Below are 20,304 nucleotides of genomic sequence, written 5' to 3' on the forward strand. Positions count from 1 at the left end.
ATTGAGATCCTTTTCAACATGCATCCTTTTCCTCCTCCAAAAAAGTCTGAGTTCCACCAAGAGCTGCTATAATAGCTGTGATTTATAAATTACTGTGGTTTATAAATCACCTGATCCTACTGTGATGGGTGAACCTAGCCAACTGTGGCTCGGTTAACAAACCGTATATAAACAAATAATGGCTTAGTGTAGTGTGGAGTCCTTAGGCTCTCTGAGCTTGATGGTTTGCTTGCTGACGTTTCATTACCCAGCTAGGTCACATCTTCAGTGCCTATCAGCAAATCACCAAGCTCAGAGAGCAATAAGGACTCCACAGTTCAACCCTGAGCTACATATATTCTCTTCTATTAGTGCAGTGCAGTGTTTCTCAACCTTGGCGACTTTAAGATATGTGAACTTCAACTCCCAGAATTCCCCAGCTAGCTGGCTAGGGAATTCTGGGAATTGAAGTCCACATATCTTAAAGTCGCCAAGGTTGAGAAACACTGGTGTAATGTGTATATCCAGTCATTGCTACTGAAGGTCTCATCGAAGTACTGGTTATTTATCAATCTGTTTTCAAGTAAAGTATTTGGTCTCTCACAGACTCAGCTCTACAGGTAATCCTTGGGTAATGATGGCAGTTAGGACCAAAATTTCTGTCGTTAAGCGATGCGGTCATAAAGCATAATGTCACATGACTGCATCACTTAGCAACGGCAATCCTAGCAGTCCCGGTTGCCATCGTAAACTGAGGACTGCACAGCCCACCTCTATCCAGGAAAACACAGGATCTCCAATTTAGATATCTTGGTAATAATTCCATTGTGCCCACAAGAGCCACATAGACAACCGTTTTTAATTCAACTGAATAAATAAAAGACTGCACCAATAAGAGATTAGCTAGCAATAAAACCACAGTGATAAGAAGTCCCAAACGTATCTCCTCACACAGTCTGGAAGTGCCCATGAAAATATGTCCTTTGGTTTTACAGTTAATTCAAGGATTCAGTCAATCAGTAGAAGTTTTTTATGCACGGTATTCCTGTAAAGATACAAAATCTATCCTATTCTGGCAGGGTGCATCAGCAAAGGAGTGCCCCACAGCATAAATCTGAACCAGCTGAGGTCAACAGAAAAATTCCCGTTGCTCCTTTGGATCTCCGCAGTTGTAATCCAACGGGATTTCGACATTAGTAGTTCCAAGATGTTCTGTAACTCACATCTTCCCATCCTGGGTTATGATTTCAGTCCAGAAGGACAATGAGATGAGATTCAGGATTGGGAATGTGAAGTGAGAGCCAATGGGGGGGGGCATTAAGCTGCTGGACTAGGACAGAGGAGACCCAGATGCAAGATTAAGCCATAGAAACTCATGGGGTGATTGGGGTAAATCACGCTCACACAATTTTGCAGGATTATTATGGTGGGGGACAATGCTAGGGGCTGCTGTTTTAAGCTCCTGGATGAAAAGTAGACTATAAACCCAGCCAATAAATAAAAGCAATAAAGAAGTGGTCTCCACATCTCAACTTCTGTTGAAGCCAAAGGCAGATATAAAATCTGGGAAATGGGCAGAGTGGGAGATTAAAAACAAAACAATCCCAGAAAAGGGCAGCAGAAACCCCCTTCTACACTGTCGCCAAGAAAACATGGAGTCTCCATGAAGTCCCCAGATTTCAAAACCACAAAAGTTCTGACCCATATGAATTGTTTTGGATGGTTTCTACCACAGAGCATTGTGTAAACCTTGACTGCTTCATTGGTGCAGTAACCCACCAAAACGACAAACTAAAATCAGCCCTCTTGCAATTTACATACTAGGCGCCTAGAGGTGGCCTTGACCGCCCACAGGCGACCAGGCCAGTGACAATTTACAAGAGTTCCACTGTTTCTCCAGGACTTCACAGCTGCGTCAGCTTCCCGTCTGTCTTCAAATCCCTTGCTCTTCTGTAGGGCTGGCAGCGTTCTGTCACATCTTGAAGGTCAGCCACGGTTCCTGAGGATGCGGTCACTCCTGGGACACCTGGGCTACTTCTCCGCTTTCATCCTGATGGGGACGTACCAGGGAGATGTGCAATTCATGTGTGTCTGCTTGAAGGGAGCCACGGCTGCATTCTCCAAGCCACCTGGAGAAGCTTTTTGTCCAGCTTGGCTGTAAATCGGAGCACAGGTGGGCTTCTCGGTCTCACTTTTTCGGCTGCGCCAAGAACCCCAGAGGCCGAAGCTGCGTCCTGCTTTCTCAAGCAGGCTGATGTCCAACTGGCATGCCTGCCACTTCCTCTGGATCTCGGACTGGACCTGGAGGGAGAAGGGAGATGGTCCATGGCCCAGCGGCAGGCTGTCTCAGTGGGGAAGAAAGGACGCCCTGCCTTGATAGAGAGACAACTGCTTTCGTTCGCGTTCCTGCAGCAAAGTGGGGTTGGGCCCTCCAGAGAGCCTCCCAACTCTGGGATCTGATGAGTCGATGAAGGGTTGGAAAGATGCTACGGCTGCTCCCCTGGACGTGCAGCATTTGGGGATGGAGATGGCTCCCCCCTCCCTCTACTAGGGCTCTCTCTGCAGGACCCCCCCCCCCTTAGCCCCCAGTCTGCTCAGGACTGTGAACAACCAGGGCCCAGCCCCACGCCTGCTCTGCGCAGGGGGGCCTGCTGGAGGATGACCTACCTCTTTATTGACAAAGCAGTAAAAGGTGCTCACCAACAAGCCCTGAAAATGAACAAACAAGGGAAAAAAGACGGGGTGATTCTGCGGCGGTTTTAGGCAATCGAAGAAGCCCAGCCGAGCCTTAAGCCTGGCAATGTTCTTGATTAGCTTGGGTTTTATGCAGCTGGGGCATACTAGGGATATTATTATTATTATTATTATTATTATTATTATTATTATTATTATTATTATTATTATTTATAATATTATGCATTATTTTTTTAGATTTAGAGGTTGCCCGACTTTGGGCAGCTTGCATTCAAAAAATCATTACTTTTTTTATGGTTTTTACCTGCTGTAAATCACCCAGTAACGCTATGGGAGATGGGTAGCTGTATAAATCGAAGAAGTCAATTAATTCAATTAATTCAATGGAAAACAACAAAAAAGAAATTGCACGTGTCTGGAGACACCACAATCCGCAGCTTTTGCGGGTAGCAAAAACTTCCCAGGGGAGCCCCAAATGCTGTTCCTCCTCCTTCTCTTCTGAGATCAAGCAGGAGCGCCTGCAGGGTGTGGTCAAAAAAGTCAAGATGGCAGCCACAACTGTGCAATTGAAGCTCCACCTCTTTTTTATGTGAAGAAGTCAGACATTTTTCACCTCAAAAACTTAGATCTTTTAATCATTCTTTTCAGTTGGAAAAGGAACAGACTCCTCCTGGTTTTAAAACATGACTGGGAGCACACGGGCTGCTAGGGAAGTTTTAGAGCAGCGTTTCTCAACCTCAGTAGCCTTAAGATGTCTAGACTTCGACTCCCAGAATTCCCTAGCCAGCTGGCTAGGGAATTCTGGGAGTCGAAGTCCACACATCTTAAAGTTGCTGAGGTTGAGAAACACTGTTTTAGAGGGATGCAAAAAAAAATGTTATGATGCACCTTTGGCGGTTTTTAGAAAGACGCTCTGTTTTATCTGGCCTTTCGTGCTTTTCCTCAGCCAGGTTTTGCACACAGGACTTTCTGGCCACCACCCCTGCCCGAAATCCCAGGCGGCTGCTAATCCATGAAGTTGGTGACTTGGGCCAAGGGTCTGGTGGTCTACAACAGTTTCCCAAAAGGGCAGCTGTGCCCCACAGCTGTTCCCCTTACCTGGAAGGAGTTGAGGAAGAGCTCGAAGAAGAATTTGATGTAACGCAAGGTGCCCTGAGCCTGCTCCTCTGTAACCAGGGCAAAAGCCACCTCGTGAGTGCCCAGCAGAGGGATGAGGGTTAGAGTAGACTTGGCCAACCTGAACGTGGAAAAAAGAGAGACAGTAGCATAGTTCACCTGTCGCTCAGACTGGGCTTATGTACAGGTAGTCCTCGACTTACGACCCCAAAAATGTGTTGTTAAGCAGTGCAGTTGTTAAGTGAGGTGTCACGTGACTGCACCCGATTTTACAACAGTTTTTGCAGCAGTTGTTAAGCAAACCACACAGTCGTTAAGTGAATCATGCAGTTCCACACTGATTTTGCCTGTCGGAAGCCGGCTGGGAAGATTCCAAATGGTGATCACGTGACCCTGGGATGCTGCAACCATCATACATATATGCCAGTTGCCAAGTGCCTGAATTTTGATCATGTGTGTGTGGGGACATTGCAACGGTCCTAAGTGTGAGGACCAGTCATAAGTCACTTTTTTCAGCACCATCGTAACTTTGAATGGATGCTAAGTGAATGGTCATAAGTCAAGGACTACATGTATTGCACTTAAGCATCATTAGCTCTTCCTAAAAAGAGACCATAGACTAAGTTCACGCACACAAGCCAAAGCCAGGGATGGGATCCAGTCATTCTCCTTGCATTCTCCCCCTACCCCGGTTCTGTCTTACCCAGCAGTTAATTCCTTACCTACATTTGTAATCCATGTAACCCATCTGCTGTGCCCGGAGCTTGGAGATCAGGATCTTAATAACACGGATGAAAATCACAAAGTTGACCTGGGAAATGGGAAGGAAGGAATGATTCAGATATCCACAAATTCCACAGTCCTGCATTCATCAGAGCAGTACGGTAGATGCACCCAGATATCATGAAAAAGAGTGCCCGCAGAGAATGGTAAAAAAATATCAAGATGGCAGCTGCATTCTGCGGACACTCCTGTCCTAAAACCTGTGTTTCTGGACTATTTCTTTTTCTAGACTATTTCTGACAGAGTGGACAAAATATCTAGCTGAACACTTAGCAAGGTAAGGCATGGGGTACCACCTGAGATTCCCTATTAATAGTGACACCTCTCCTCTATATTTTAGGACAAGGAAATGTGCATGGGAAAAGGAGGGGAAGATTTTTTTATTTGGAAGCAGTCTCAGATCTGCATCCCACAAAGGAAAGGCATGCAAGTGATGAATAATTGGAAACAAGAATAAAAAAAACACATTTGAAAACATAGTAAAGAAAGAAAGTGGAAAACAAAGCAATATATAATAACTTTGGGGTTTTATTTTCAGTTGTTGCCCTCCTGTTGAGCCTACACCTGTCACCTGTATGTCTAGTTTTCTTGGCAGCACAGGCTGTATTAAAAATTCTAGGGGCCAGGAATTGATCTTCTGGTGAAAAACAAACCAGTGTTTGGGTTCCTTTGTGACTTACAAAGATGGATACCAAGATCGGACAACGGATGATCCACCAGTAACCCATGTTATCATTTCTCTCCCAGCACCTGAAAATTAAAAAAAAACACAAAAAAACGCAGTTTAGAAGAAGGAAGATGAGTTCATCTTACCAGGACAATCTACTTCTTTTCCAAATGTGATATTTTAGTAAATCTGGCAGGACTTAAATGAAGGAACTTCCAGTCAGCATTGAGTCTACTGAGAAATCTTTAAATTACAACAACTCAAAAGAGGCACTCTATTCTGTGAAAACCACACACGTAGAAGCTAAAAATAAAACTCAGTTCCTTTCTCCCTCCTTTAGAACAACTGGTTATTCTTGGATGTGCATTTAAGTAGATTAAATAGAGTCATTAATTAACTCGCTGTAACTCGCCACTGACTAACAGTGTGTTCCTGTGCATTTTTACTCCATAATAAATCTGTTGGGTTGAATAGGACTTATTCCCAAATTGATAATAAGATTTTTGTCCTGCTCTTTCTCCAAGGAATATAAGGCAAAATACATGATAGTTCACTACCATCTTTGGGGCAGGTGGTGGTGGATTAAACTGGCCTAGAGAACACTCAGCTTCGTGACCGAGTCTGGATTTCTGCAGAATTAGATTTAACCCAACCTAAGTTTTCACTTATTATATAAAAAACCCTAATGGTCAACCTTACAGGATTGTTTGGAAGTTAAAATTTAGTAAGGAAAATATGTATACTACTTGGACTCTGAGAAGAAAATCTAGGATAGAAATACATTACTATCACAACTACTAATCAAACTAATACATGATAATAATAGCAAAAATTAGGGTTGTGCAGTAATCCAGATGCAAAGGGGAAAAGATGATTTTCAGCAAGACACATTTGGTTTAAAGTATGGCTGACGAGTTCTCCGTAAGCACTCTGCGTGCTCCAAATCACCTTTTTTCTGTCAGTTCTGGATGGATGCATAACCCTAATCATTGCTATCATTATTTATTTATATTAGTCTATTAGTAGTTCATTGGTAGCCTTAGACATTTTGATGAGATGCAGCAGAAGGTTTATTCCAGGTAAACATACTCATTATTTTCATACAGGTATCTCATGATCCCCCAAGGGATGACAAACAGGACAGGTGCCCCTGCAGAAAAAAACAGAAACTCGGTTCACGCATCAGAAAGGTCTGGATGGCCCAACCTTTCATAACTCTCCTCCCATGAAAATAACGAAGACTTCCTTGCTAGAGAACAATGAACCCTTTTAAAATGGTTACTCCTATCCCGTGGGGATTAAATTGGACCTTTTAGAAGGTTCTTATTGGCCAGGGTTGTTTAATATCTTTACTTATTTTCATGGCTCTTTAAATGACAATTGCTCACCGCTTTGGGGAGGGTCGGCAAACTAAACCTTGGGATGCGAAGTCAAACCAGTGATATTTTTAACTGATATTGTTTGTCTCTTTCTGAAAGGTGGTAACCACAAACCGACTCACCCCATCCAAGGAGCACATAAGCTGGGAAATAAGTTTCTTCCGAGAAGGCCATTTGTCCCAGCAGATTGTGGAGGTAGAGCCCTTCTACTAGTAGCCAAAAGTAGTTTGCACAGACGCAATATTGGGTTAGGAACTGCGCCAGGCGACAGCCGGCTACAGCCTGGATGTCCGAGAAGGAAAGAAGAAAACTTAATGCAAATCCAGAACCACCAAACCCTCTTTCTTGTCCCACCTGCATCCTGCCTCTGTCCTATGAGACCCCAGGATGCTCCAGGGAAGGAAGAGGTACCTGCTCCCTTGGAAGATGCGAGAGGTCCACCTGGAGGTCCTTGGGGAAATGAAGCCAGAGGAGAGTGTCCCGGACAAGGATGGAGACTGCCCGCAGCACGTAGGACAGGAACAGATTCATGTGGATGTAGTTGCGTTTGCATCGGAGCTTCCTGGGTGGAAGAGACATTACACATATTGCAATCAAGCCTTTTCTGCCACGGCCCCCGCCCTTTGGAGCATCACTCCGCCCCCCCGAAGTGAGATTAGCCCCAACCTTACTGACCTTCTGGAAATCTCTCAAAATGTGTGTTTTTTTTAAGCAGGCTTGGGGATCCCATGGAAATAGGGAGGCCGTGAGTTGGTTGTATTATGTGTGAGATTCTGTCGCATTCTCCTGCAATCTTGTTTATGTTTAATTGTTTTTAATGGTTATTTAAGACTGTATTGATCATTGGTTGTGTTGTACACCATCCAGAGTCACACTCGTGAGATGGGCAGCTAGATTAATTTGATAGATAAATAAATAAATAAATAAATAAATAAATAAATAAATAAATAAAATCAGCTGAGGTGTATACTTGGAGTTGGGAAAAAAACACCCCAAACTGCCTTGTAGTGCCTGGTGGGGCTAATTCTTTAACTGTCAGCAGGAAACACCATGGTTGTTGGGTTTTTTAGTAGTATTTTATTGGAATTTTAAAATTACAAAGTTAAAAGTTAGAAATGAAAAAGAAAATTGAAAATACAAGTTATAAAGAAAAGGAAAAGAAAAAGTGAGATAAAGTAAAAGAAAAAGAAAAAAGATATGAAAAAATAGATAACTTCCAATCTATCTCTGGTCTTAGGAATAATAAGAGTATCATAAGTGCTAGTTTTTAATGCATTAAGTAGGAATAATTCTTTGTCAAAACATATCCCATTACATTTATAATCTAATCTTCAAATCCCCATGTAAGCTTCGCCCCGCCTGCATTTTGCAAATAGTCCATCAATGGTTTCCATTCTTTAAGGTAATAATTATTTGAGTTTTCTTTTAATAAGCAAGTCAGTTTATCATTTTCTGCCATTTCCATCAGTTTTAACAACCATTCTTGTATTGTTGGTAGTGTCTGGGTTTTCCAAAATTGTGCATAAAGAAGTCTTGCTGCGATAATCGTGTATTGAGTAATTCTAATAAGATGTTTTCCTATTTGAAAATCCATTATTTGTATTGAATTTGTATTATCCCCAGCAGGAATAATTCTGGTTTAAATGGAATCTGTATTTGTAGTATGCTCTGCATCAAGGTTTGTATTTGAGTCCAGAATTTCTTTGCAAGAAACACCATGGTTAAAAGATCAGGAATCTGGTAGCACCAACTTCTACCAGACTCCTGATCTTTTGTCAACATACACTAACAGGACCCTCCTTGTATAATGTCTACATCAAGGTTACAGGAATGAACTCAATTGGCCAAACTGGATTTGGTGATTAATTGAGCCCCTCCTGCCCTCCCCAGTCTCTCTTCCAAAATAGCTAATATTTCAGAGTCGGGGCACCGCCCTTCTGATTCAGCTTCTCCATACCTGAATGCTGCCAAGAGTGCCAAGGCCACAAGGAGAGCCATTAGGGAGACGGAGTAGCCCACGGTATACATTAGTCGGAATTGTTCCAGAATCCACAAATGTTTCTGAAAGAGAGGAGAAATTCAGGGATGCCTACAGCTAAAAACAGCACCCCCATAAGAAGGATGTGAATGTATAGATCCCTCTTGGATTATTAGCAAGAGAGGGTTTTCAGACAAGAATTTCCTTGCCAATCTCAACCAGAATATCCATGCCTACAGTCTTAGCATATATACCTTTACTGAATTTAATGGGGCTTGCATTATGTAGGGCTCTCTCTCTATATTATCTATAGATTTTGCCAGTGTTCAATGGTCAAAGGCGGTAATGTGTTTCAATCGTGTTTCAAAAATCATCAGGTATTTTGTTACATAAAGACAACATGGAAATAAACCCACCCAGTGACTTAAGTTCTTTTCATCCATAAATCACGTCATGAAATTAAATGCATTTAAATGAAAAGATACTGTCATTAGCAAAACTTCCTAGATAGGCACCTTTTCAAAATAGTGAAATACTCTTCTATTTGCCACCCTATGGATCAAAGAGTGCTCTTCTCGAGCATAATTTTATTCATGTTCTTAGGAAGTTTCTACCCATCTTTGATTAAGTTAGTCTTGAAAGGGATTATAATTACGGACGACTTGAACATCAAGCAATCTGTCTCCAAATGTACCAGCACCAGACCCACAGCCCTTACCTAATAGATTTTACCTGGAAAGGGAGATCGTTGTTGAGGCCCACGCACTGGGAATGATCGCGCCATGGCAGTCCTGATGCGTCTATCACCCACTGCCCATCTGCACCACATTTCTGGAACACAAAGCCATCTTGTACTACCAAGACAGGAGAGAAAGAGCAGAATCAGATGATGCTGGTAACGGCTTCTTTTTCCGGATTTATTTTTACTTATATCAAACATCATCTGCTCCACACCCGCCTGCCTTAGGGGAGTCTTCCCCAACCTGAGATGATCCAGACAGCCTGGAGTACAACTCCCATCCTCCACAGCCAGCACAGCCAACAGGGTTCTTATTCAGGTGTTCTGGTACGCTCCAGTTGGGGACATCGACCTTACTCCACCCAGGAGTATCTGGAGGGTGTGTCAAAAAAAGTCAAGATGGTGACTGTGATCAAAACTCAGCCCGTTTTTGATGCACATCTCACATCCATTCATCAAAGCCAGGAGGGGCTTCGATTGCACTGCTATGGCTGCCATCTTGACTTTTTTTACTGTTCCTGTGAACGCCCCCGCATCCCTCCCTCTCTCTGTCTATCTGGACTCAAGAGGGTTACATTCTAAACCACCTGTGAAATCATTAATCTTGGGGGAGACTGAGTGGGAAGCTGTAGAACAGTGTTTCTCAACCCTGGCAGCTTTCAGGTGTGTGGACTTGCTGGCTGGGGAATTCTGGGAGTTGAAGTCCACACATCTGAAAGCTGCCAGGGTTGAGAAACACTGCTGTAGAATAAAGCAGGGAGGTTTTTTTGGGTACTAAAATACTTGCCAGAAGGTAAAACAGAAAGGGAAAAGGACAGGAGTGGAAAGTTAGTTTTAAGAAAGGGGAAAGCAGAATGTCATTTGGGGTGAACAGAGGGGTGAGTAGCCTTTGGCGTGGGAGGGGGTAAAGAAACAAGTAGAAAAATAGGGAAGGAAGATATTTTGAACTCATTGTAATAGAAGACAAAAGGAAGAAGGAATCACCAGCTACTTATACCCATTTCTCTAACATGTCCATCAAGACTTCCTACCTGCCTCAAATGGCATTTACCTTGCTGGTGCCAAGGGAGATACCAGGGACAAGGAACTTGGGCAGATGTATTGGGAAGGGCATCGTCCCAACAAACATACATGTCAAACGTACGGTTGCACACCAGGCCTGCAACACAACAGAGAGGAGGAAGAGGGGGAATGAACATGGCAAGAAATCAACCACACTGACCACATGAAGAATGGAGAACACACCCACTGGTGTCCCACATTCATTCTTTCTTTCAGCGTTTTATAGGCTGCTTGCCAAAGGCTAAAGCTTTTTGGGGTTGTTTGCAGGCCCTTGAAAAAACACAACATAAAACACTTTTCCAAAGTGGGTAGAAATATACAACGCAGCAGTGATAAAAACAGAGCCAGCAACCACAAAATCAGATTTAAAAGTTCCATTGTAGCATAAATTTTATTAGCTTATTGATATATCAAAAGCCCTGGGAGAACAAATATATCTAGCCCTCAGGCTGAAGGGTGTGAAATAATTTGTATCTGAAAATAAAAGATGTGCAACGTATTCTTCCTTGATAGCATTTGTGCCAAGAAAACTGTTTCTCGTGCACGTATACCTGTTTCTTTTGCATAATAGATTCTGTTCCATGTGGAGAAAAGCAAAAATATTACAACAAGCCTTGAGACTGACTCCATCCGCACGCCCAAAAAGCACATTGCACCATCTTTTGGGCTTCTGAGATACTGCAAGATTCGCTCCATAGGTTTTCAAGACCCCAGCCCCCTCCACTGAGGGCTTGACGCTTGTCTTGGTTAATATGAAGGCCAAGATTTCAAAATTGCCTTTTTGAAAACCAGTACAAAGTTCCGCATTTTGGCAGCACTGGTGCAGCCTACACCCAGTTTTGGCTGGGTGTGAACATTGACACTAATTAACGTCTTGCAAATATACCCACAGGCAGAACAGCGTGTCATTTACAAAACAGATAGCACCTCTTGACTCATCCATGCCTTCCTGAACAATGCAGTAAGGTGCAGAAAACAGAGTTCACTTTTGCTGTTGGGGCCAACTGGCCCATGTTTCCAATGTGCACGTCACCTGCAGGATACAGCTGTTGGTTTTTATTAACATCATTTGAACAGGAACTGGAGACGGCTGAGAAGGGAGAAACTATATGGGGAGAAGCCTGAGATTCACATTTATTCACAAGCCTGGGAAAGGGTCTTTTGTACCTGTTGGTTGAGGGTCTTCCATCATCTTGCGAATGCAGGCCTCTTGGTATCTCTGCCATGCCTCCAACATATCTTTAGTGGAATACCCAGTGGTGCGAGACTGCAACATAGGAGGGAGGGAAAAGATAAGTACACCCACATTTTGGAGGTGAGAAACTAAGCTGCAAACATGGAAATAGCTCTTTAAGAGCATGTTTAGAGCAGGGGTAGACAGGTTTCTTGTCGACATGGGGTGGGGGCTGTATTTTCTATCAGGAGTGAGCTCCAAAGCAGTGTTTCGCAACCTTTTTGCACCTGTGGCCCCCTTCCAACCTTGTTTTTCTCCTGTGGCCCCCTATCCAGGTCCCATTACTGGATATGGACATGGGACAGTAATTCGTGCATCTTCTGGCATCAACAAGACAGTGTTTGCAGTATCTGCTTTTCTGTGGCCCCTTCACCACGTACCATGGCCCCTCTGTTACATGTTTTTCTACCTGTGGCCCCCTTGAAATATCCTAGGGCCCTCAGGGGGCTATATGGCCCCCGGTTGAGAACCACTTAAGATGGTTGCACTCAAAGATGACACCAGCTTGTTCCAACTTCTCATGATGTAACTACTGCAATTTTGCAAGTTTTGGATTGCATTAGGAAACACCTGGACCGGATGGGGACTAACAGTGGAAGAGGACCTGCAAATAGCGATGTTCCTAGATATGCTGCAATTAAGATCAGAAAGTTGAAACAGTGGTCTTTCAGGCAGCAAAGTAAGCTGGTGAGATCTGGACATTGAGAGAAAGCGAGAGAAAGAAGATTGATGCCTTCTAATTAGAACAAAATAGATTAGTTAGATTCCAATTAGAATAGAGCCAGTTGGGTCTAGTGCAGTGTTTCTCAGTCTTGGCAATTTTAAGACTTATGGACTTCAACTCCCAGAATTCCCCAGCCAGCATGTCCATATGTTTTAAAGGTGCCAAGATTGAGAAACACTGGTCTAGTGGGAAGGCACCAGGCTAGAAAGCAGGAGTCTGAGTCCTAGTCCCACCTTAGGCATGAAAGCCAGTTGGGTGACTTTGGGCCAATCACTCTCTCTCAGCCCAACTCACCTCACAGGGTTGTTGTTGTGGAGAGAATAGGAGGAGGAAGGAGTATTAGGTATGCTCACCGCCTTGAGTTATTTATAAAAGATAATAAAGGTGGCATAAAAAAATCTAAAAAAATAAATTATGGATTTGGTCTGGAGACTCTTATCAAAAGTATCGTGGGCTGCAAGGAGCCTCTGGCTGAATGCTTTCTGGAGATGACCACCAGCAGAAACTCACATACTTTGGGCTTGCGATATAAGCAGATGATGGAGTTGGAAAAACGATTACGCTTGGTAAGTTTGCGGGAAGGAAAAGAAAGGGAAGACAATGAAACAAAGGATGGATGGAGGGGCTCAAAGACATCATTGGCATGTTTGTGACAAGTCAAAGCTGGAGACAAGTCAGGCAGGCAAGTGTTCATCCCTGCGGTCTCCAGGAGTCCATTCAGCTTGATGACACCTAGGTAACTATGCTACCTAGGTGTCTAAGAGAATTGCAGCCAAGTTGAAAACAGCAGAACCAAAGAGAGGCACGCATTCTCAAACACTTCACCTCTATTTTCTGGTGGAGCAGAAGAAACAGGAGGAGCAGCTTTGAGGATTTCTGCATGATGCAGGTGCTACGGATCAGGAAGCGCCCATCTCAGGGCACCCTGGCTGGCGCTGTTTCAAACCGAGAGTCCTTGTCTACCTCCATCAGCTCCTCAGAGCCAGGCAGCAGCTGTCTGAGAAAGAACAACAGGGGTTGTCCAGAAGTAACACATCTAGTGTATTACACTTTAAAGGACAAGTTGGAGGAAGGGGTAGGCTTGTAAGACCGTTCCATGCCACAGTAATGCTGCTGTTGACCCAGTTTGAGGAATCCGTGGCTGCATTCTTCCAATATGTTTAACCTGGTTACTGAATTCACCCATGTTCTGGGTTCTCACAATATACTGAGCCATAAACAAACGAAATGACTGGTTCTGCACATCACACAAAACCCACAGATACATACCCACATGCACAACTTAACCAAAGTTAACACTATCCAAGGCTTAGCCAGCTGGGGAATTTTGGGAGTTGAAGTCCACTCATCTTAAAGTTGCTAAGGTTGAGAAACATTAGCTTAGAAGTTGTGTGGCAGAGTTACAGCAGCCATTTGGCTCTGGCATCTTCAGACTGGCATCCCTGGTTCCACATTTATCGATTTCAAGGAATGTTGTGCCTGTTCCCAAGATCCAGAGGAACATTAAAAACCAGGAGGAGCTTCAATTGCACCATCAAGGCTGTCATCTTTTGACCATACCCTGCAGACACCCCTGATTCCTTGCTTGTTCTTGTTTGCAGCAAACCTGTTTCTCTGCCATCTCTTTCCGCCCAGGGAGGAGAGACTTCCCACATACCAGAACAGCTACAAAAGTGGGCTCTGAGTTGGGGGTTGCTTTGTAACTCCCTCCTGGATTCAGCACATTCGGATTCCAAGCTTCCCAGCCCTGTCATTTGGCTCCCACTTCACCTGAACCTCGGCTCCTGAATCCCTCATCCATCACCCCCAATGAGGATCACTACCCAACCCACTCCCATCAACTTTCCTATTTCGATCGTTGACCCTTATCTGCTGTGAGAAACTCACAAAAGAACCGAAAAACACCCAGCTAAAAACATCATGCTATTTTTCTAAATGCAAGCTTTTTTTTAATGCACCAAAAGATTTAATCCCAGAGTCTCCGTACAGAGAAGGCAGAGAGAACAAGGCACGTGGCCTTCAGCTTTTGGGCCGGTTTGTTCCAATCAGTGCAAGAAAATCTCCTTCTCTCCTCTGCAGAGAGGAAATTCACTGTCAGGAGAATGTATCCCTTCAAAGCTGGAGGCCCTTCTGTAGTCTATCGGTGCCCTCTTTCCGCCCGGTAATATTTACTTGGCTAAAAGCTGACAAAGGGAAGTAAAAAAAATAAATAATTGCAAAACAATGGTTAACCACTTTGGCCTGCATTTAACTGGCCAGGAACATCGGGGCGAAACAGGCAGCCAACTCCATCTGGCACAATCCTGCTGGGAACCGTGGGAGTTGTGATCCTCTCTTCACTGGACAACGCCCAGTTAGAAAGCCCCGGTCTGCGCCACCAATGAGCTTGACATGATTAAAAGGTGACTCGGAGGCTTACGTGTGGCAGGGCAAGATCACCAATGTACACACATACACAAACACAGCCAAGGACTATTAGCTCTCGGCTTGTTCACTCTATCATAACAATTGGGTAAAACATTTGCAGTGTATCGGTTTATGGGCAGGGGAAAGGAAGCTGTCGCTATACCTTTTCAGCCTTGGGGGAAAAAAAGGAGAAGCTGAAATGTCTTTCTGGATCTAAATCCTCGAGAAATGGCGCACATCAGGAAAAAAAATATCCTAGGCTAGCCTTCTTCCTGATATGGGAGTTGAAGTCCTCCCCTCTTAAAGTTGCCAAGGTTGAGAAACACTGCTTTAAACAGACAGCAAAAGCACATTTTCACATAAAATTCACATAAAACTGGGATCATTGCCACAAGATGGGGCAACGAGTATTGTTTAAAAGTTGTAAAAGGGGTTGGATAAATTCATGGGTCTGTGCCAAACTACGAACCTTGATAGTTCACTGTTATCTCTGGGTGGGGGACAGCCTCCGAAGATGGGTTGCACCAGGGGAACAATGGAGGGAGAAGGGAATCTCTCCACCTCCTGCTTGTGAGCATCCAGGAGCCTCTGGCCAGCCAAAAGCCAGATGGTCTTGGCCAGCTCCAGCAGGGCTATTTCTATGCTCCGATACACAGCTGGCTTTTCTTTCCCAAATCTGTCTTCTGTTAGTCCTATTGCAGGTATGTTCTGTCTGCTCCTGGTATATAAATTAAATAAAAGCCTTTTCATTTGATTAAGAAAAGGGAGAACGCTAGACAGAACCCAGGATCAATGAAAGGGATGCACACCATCATTCACCCCCAGAATCAGGAACAGCTCTTTGTCCTTTTTTTGAAAAATAACAAGTTAATCAGCTGCAAAGCCAAGGCTGCAGACCAAGCCATCTACGCAGTTTTATTCAAGAGTGGACTACAAGACTCTCATTGAGCAACTTCAGCAGAATGCTGTCCAGGTTTGTGCAACTTGCTAAATCCAGAACCTAAGTTAGCAACCTACAAGTGCAGTAGCACAGAAAAGCTACAATGATACAAGATCATGGCTTAGGTCATCCACACGCTAAGCGAAGGGCAAGGTTCCTACAACTCGCTGAAAAATTACCCAACCCTAGTTGAACATGGCCATACTGTGCTCTCAAGTAAAGTTGGCTTTTAAAACTGATTTCTATTTTATTTTTTATTTATGGTCCAGGGCCAAGTCAGAATTTTTTAAAAAATGCAGTACATCATTAATATATGTATAAGTATCTATCTGTGCAAAATCCTATAAAGTTAACATTGCACAGAAGAAACCAAATAGTTCCTACAAGGTGTAGATAAAAAGTTTGCGACTACCTTCAAAACAGCTGGGTATTGGTTATTAAATAAGAATTCTTCTGATCCTGCTGTTCACTCTATTCCCCTAGACTATTTCTAACTATTTTAAAAGTTATTTTAGTAAATGTCTGTTGTGTCTTTTGGCTCCCCCAACTTACCCTTTTTTGCAAGATAGGAAAGTCCCATTGAATTCAATAGGATAGAAATTCCAATTTCTGTAATTAAAGATCAGATCTAGATATTCCACTGACTCTGGATGTTTTATTATTTGCAAGAGATGATGGTTGGGCTCATATAACACACCATGCCATAGCTTGTTTATCAACCCAACTGGATTGCCATTTGCCCAACACTTCAACCCATAAATCACGTTTTACAAAACCAAACCAAACCAAACCACAATGTGCAAAGGGGATGTGCAAAGGGGATCTATAACTATATAAATATATATAACTATTATATATATAGAGAGAGAGATATATAATATATAAATCTATAACCCATCAACCATGCAATCAATATGGTGCCATCTGAAACTTATCACTAGGTAAACTGAAAACTGGCTGATGGATCTGTGAGACAGCCACTTCAGAATTGCTTCCAGCTCTTTTTCCAAGTTTTTTTCCTACTTTGCTCTGCCCCACTAAAAGAAAGTTGCCAGATAAACAGAGAAAAAAGAAAAGGTAGCTTGATAGCTGCTTTAACAGCATTTGAAATCAACAGATTAAACTTCACAAGAGACACAAGCATACAAATACATTCTTAACATTGCCAGATGAAGCAGCTCCTGCTAAGAGCAGGAACAGCAATTCCATACCCCTAGCCTTGGAAGAAAGCTGTTCCCAAAGTGGTCTTGAATCAAGAGCTGGAAGATGAACCAGCCACAACATGTACACGGTTCTGCCAAGAAGGAAGAAAAAGAGAAAAGAATCCTCCCTGCAACTGGGTTCAGCAGCAGGAAAAACAGTGAGAATCTTACCTGCTGGAAAGGTAAGTCACGCAGAGACTTCCTGACCTTGCTCTTTCAAAGCACCAGCTCCCGTTCCTTATCAAGAGGCAGAGTGGGTGGCTTGGGGCGAGAACCGGGCGGGATTGGAGTGAGAAAGTAGTCAGAAGAGGGGGATGTTCTCACGCCATTCCTCTGGGGAGGGTGTCCGCAGGGGTGGAGGGCAACCCTGGAGAGGCTTCTCGACTGCTTTGGATGTCATCCAGAAGTACACAGATGTAGCAATCCAGAGGTAAGTGGGTGATGGGGGAGGAAACCTTTGTCAGAAGATGCCAAGTCCAAGAACAGGATGGAGAATGCAAAGAAATGGGGCGGGGGAGGAAGACACTGGATTTTTGTATTCCTTAACGTATTTGAGAAAATGTGAATTGTTACGTGATGTTGATCGTCACCATGCTTAATTATATTGAAGTGAAAAGAAAAGTTCATCCGGCTTGCAAAGGAGGGAGTTCTATGGTGCCTAGTGTCTTGAGGGAGAGTTATGGAGATTTCAGTCTTCTCAAAGCCTTTGGTCTCAACCGCCTTTTGCCAAAATCCTATTCGGGTCAGTGGCACGCAGCTCTGAGATGGGAAAGTGCCCACAAAACTTGAGACCTGTAGGACTGAACTGCAGGGTTGCCAGCTGATCAGGAAAAGAGGTAGCTGGTATCTTCTTGGGACCATCAGCAGATTGATCTGTAAAAATAAGCTGTTGAAACTTCCAATCCAGAGAAGGCAATAATGTAAATAGGATATTTTCTGACAAATCCAAATGGCTGTTAAAGGCACAAGAGTAAGGGAGATACAGATATAGATACAAGAGCAAACAGGACAAGTGGCTACTATGGGTCCAAATAAATAAACTACCATTCGTAAATTTATATCTTTATGGCTTCTTTATCATTTTAATCAGAGCTCACATTTTTTTCCCCTTCATCCTTGCTGCTGTTTAACATTAAACCTGGCAAATGAACATCCAGTCTTTCAGGAAATCGTATCCATCGCCCATATGCTCCTCCACTTCCTACTTACCATGGGGACACAGTCCAGATTCTCGGGTAACAAGCTCCCAAGGAGTAACCCCCTTCATATCTTGCAAGAACCTCCTATCACCATTATCAAGGATTTTGCTTCTGTTTGCTGAAGCTTTAATCCAGGCAATATATTTCCTCTTCTACTGTAAGCATTAATTAAGATATCAAAGCTGGGGGGACAACATTATCAACTAGCAACTGCGGTAGTGAATAATGACTGTGCTTATATTGTATAAACTGAGCTTAATGTAGAATTATCGTAGCTTGTACCTCATTTCGTGGTAATTTGGCCTCAGCAATTGCAGTTGTTTCCACGGTACCTGCCAAAAGATGATGTGAACTTTAGTTCATTAAAGCTTACTACAGTAGAGCATTATGAATCGACTGGTTTTGACACTGCCCAAAGACCCCGTTTACTTTCTGTGTCTCCGGCAGCACCGATAATGAAGTTAAGGCTTAAATATTTTGGAGATGTAATGCAAAGGCCAGATGTTGGAGAAGACCCTGATGCAGAGTTCGTGGTGCTGAGCTTGGTGGCTGGCTTCCAGATGTTTCATCATCGTCAGTGCGAGTTACCTAGTTGGGAAATGAGATGTTTGCAAGCCAGCCACCAAGCTGAGAGAGCACCAAGAACTCCACAGTTCAACCCTGAGCTACAGAGATTCTCTTCTGCTGGAAAACCCTGATGCTTGGGAAAACTGAAGGCAATCAAAACAGGGGCTGAGGGAAAACAAGGAGGCTGGATACTGTGCCTCAGAGACAAACATAACCTTACAACGACTCAGTTATTGACAGGATGAGCTTCAAGCCACAAAGAGTTAGAAGTGACCAAATGATGGATTACAACTAGTGGTTCTGACCCATCTCATTCCGCCCCCCCTTTTCAGGAATATTCATTTTTTAAATCTTTTTTTGGGGGGGGAGGGTCGCTTGCTTTGTAGGTAACCTGGCTTTTATTTGTCAGCAAGTACATTTAGATTCCTTCTGATGAAGACCACGTTAAAATTCTGAAGTTGCAAAATTGTCTCTAGCATGTAAGTCATGCAAAAGCTAAATGATCTTAGCATTAACACTGATTCATAAGTCACACTAAACCACAATATGGTTAATTTGGTTCCGGTTGAGTAGGTTGGGTAAACCCCAGTGTGGGTTACAAAAAATACAATTTGCAATCTGTTTGCCAACCTGATTATTACCATATGGGTTCAGTTTTAACTCCCAATGTTTCCTGCCAACATGTGTTCACTGAGTCTATTTTGCACCCATATCTTTAACCTAAAAAACCAACGTTTCTTGGCTTTTAAATAACTGGAGGAAAGCATTTGTAGTAAAGCAAACCAATTCAGACAATGAATTAGATTACTAGTAATGTGTATTTATGCATGCTGGGGCAGGTTGAGCTCAAGCATCAGTGCTTAGAATTAACAATTGGCAGTTACAAGCATCTCTATTTGTGAAACATTGAAGCCCAGGAATTGCTGTCTTTAATGGTGATTTATGAGTTTTGGGCTCCAGAGACCCCTGAGTCATTGTTTTTGATATCTCTGGAGGATGGAGGCAAAGCCAGAGTGAAGCATCACGACTGTTTTCAAAGCTTTGGAAGTCTTGCCATCATCTCATGACTCAAAAGGATAAAAGCCAGCCCCACCACACATGAGATCAGAAGGAAAGGGCAGGGGTAAAAGCACCACGCAAAAGCAGCAGAGTGGTTAAACATCTGGTCTGAAGATGCTTCTGGTGATCCATCAAGGCTGGTTGGACAACCTCCTTCTCCATTGCAATACCTAAAAGCATGCCACGAGGAAAAAGCAAACTACAGTAAACAGTATCTCATCTGGGTCTTGCCCCTCTGTGACAGCTTACCAAATGCTGTACTGTAGACTGTCAACCTAGGATTATCTGAACTCATACAATGTGCTTAAGCCATAATGTAGGCTTGTTTGCCTTTTGCTTAATGTGTTGAGTCAACTCAGCCATTATGGCCTGTAAGCTTTGGTTTATGGCTTAGCATGTTTGAACTCACCCTACCATAGCTTATTCAATAAAGTATAGTTAAATAACCTGTGACTTTACTCAAGGAACAGAGCAGTTGAGTAAATCCAGCCTCTGCATTACTGTTGCTGCATATTCATCTAAACTGTGGGTGACTCAGCTGTAGTTTGGTGTTCCACGCAAACACAGTTATTTTGA

At 43.3% G+C, this 20,304-nt stretch overlaps 1 protein-coding gene across 1 annotated transcript; it reads right to left on the minus strand.

The window, feature by feature from the left end:
* Nucleotides 1–455: 455 nt before the first annotated feature.
* GIPR (gastric inhibitory polypeptide receptor) lies at nucleotides 456–13,349 on the minus strand. Its single transcript, XM_025171775.2, has 13 exons — nucleotides 13,181–13,349; nucleotides 11,565–11,664; nucleotides 10,387–10,494; nucleotides 9,329–9,450; nucleotides 8,576–8,679; nucleotides 7,030–7,180; nucleotides 6,741–6,900; nucleotides 6,329–6,389; nucleotides 5,253–5,322; nucleotides 4,512–4,600; nucleotides 3,772–3,910; nucleotides 2,647–2,688; nucleotides 456–2,280 (listed from the first exon to the last, which is right to left on the minus strand). The coding sequence occupies exons 1-13, from the start codon at nucleotides 13,235–13,237 to the stop codon at nucleotides 2,011–2,013; spliced, it is 1,473 nt and encodes a 490-aa protein (XP_025027543.1). The 5' UTR covers nucleotides 13,238–13,349; the 3' UTR covers nucleotides 456–2,010.
* Nucleotides 13,350–20,304: the final 6,955 nt, after the last annotated feature.

Source organism: Python bivittatus, unplaced genomic scaffold (genome assembly GCF_059951505.1).
Source record: "Python bivittatus isolate LINGU-HERP-01145 unplaced genomic scaffold, Pbiv_v1 ctg000310_np1212, whole genome shotgun sequence".
Taxonomy (NCBI): Eukaryota; Metazoa; Chordata; class Lepidosauria; order Squamata; family Pythonidae; genus Python; species Python bivittatus.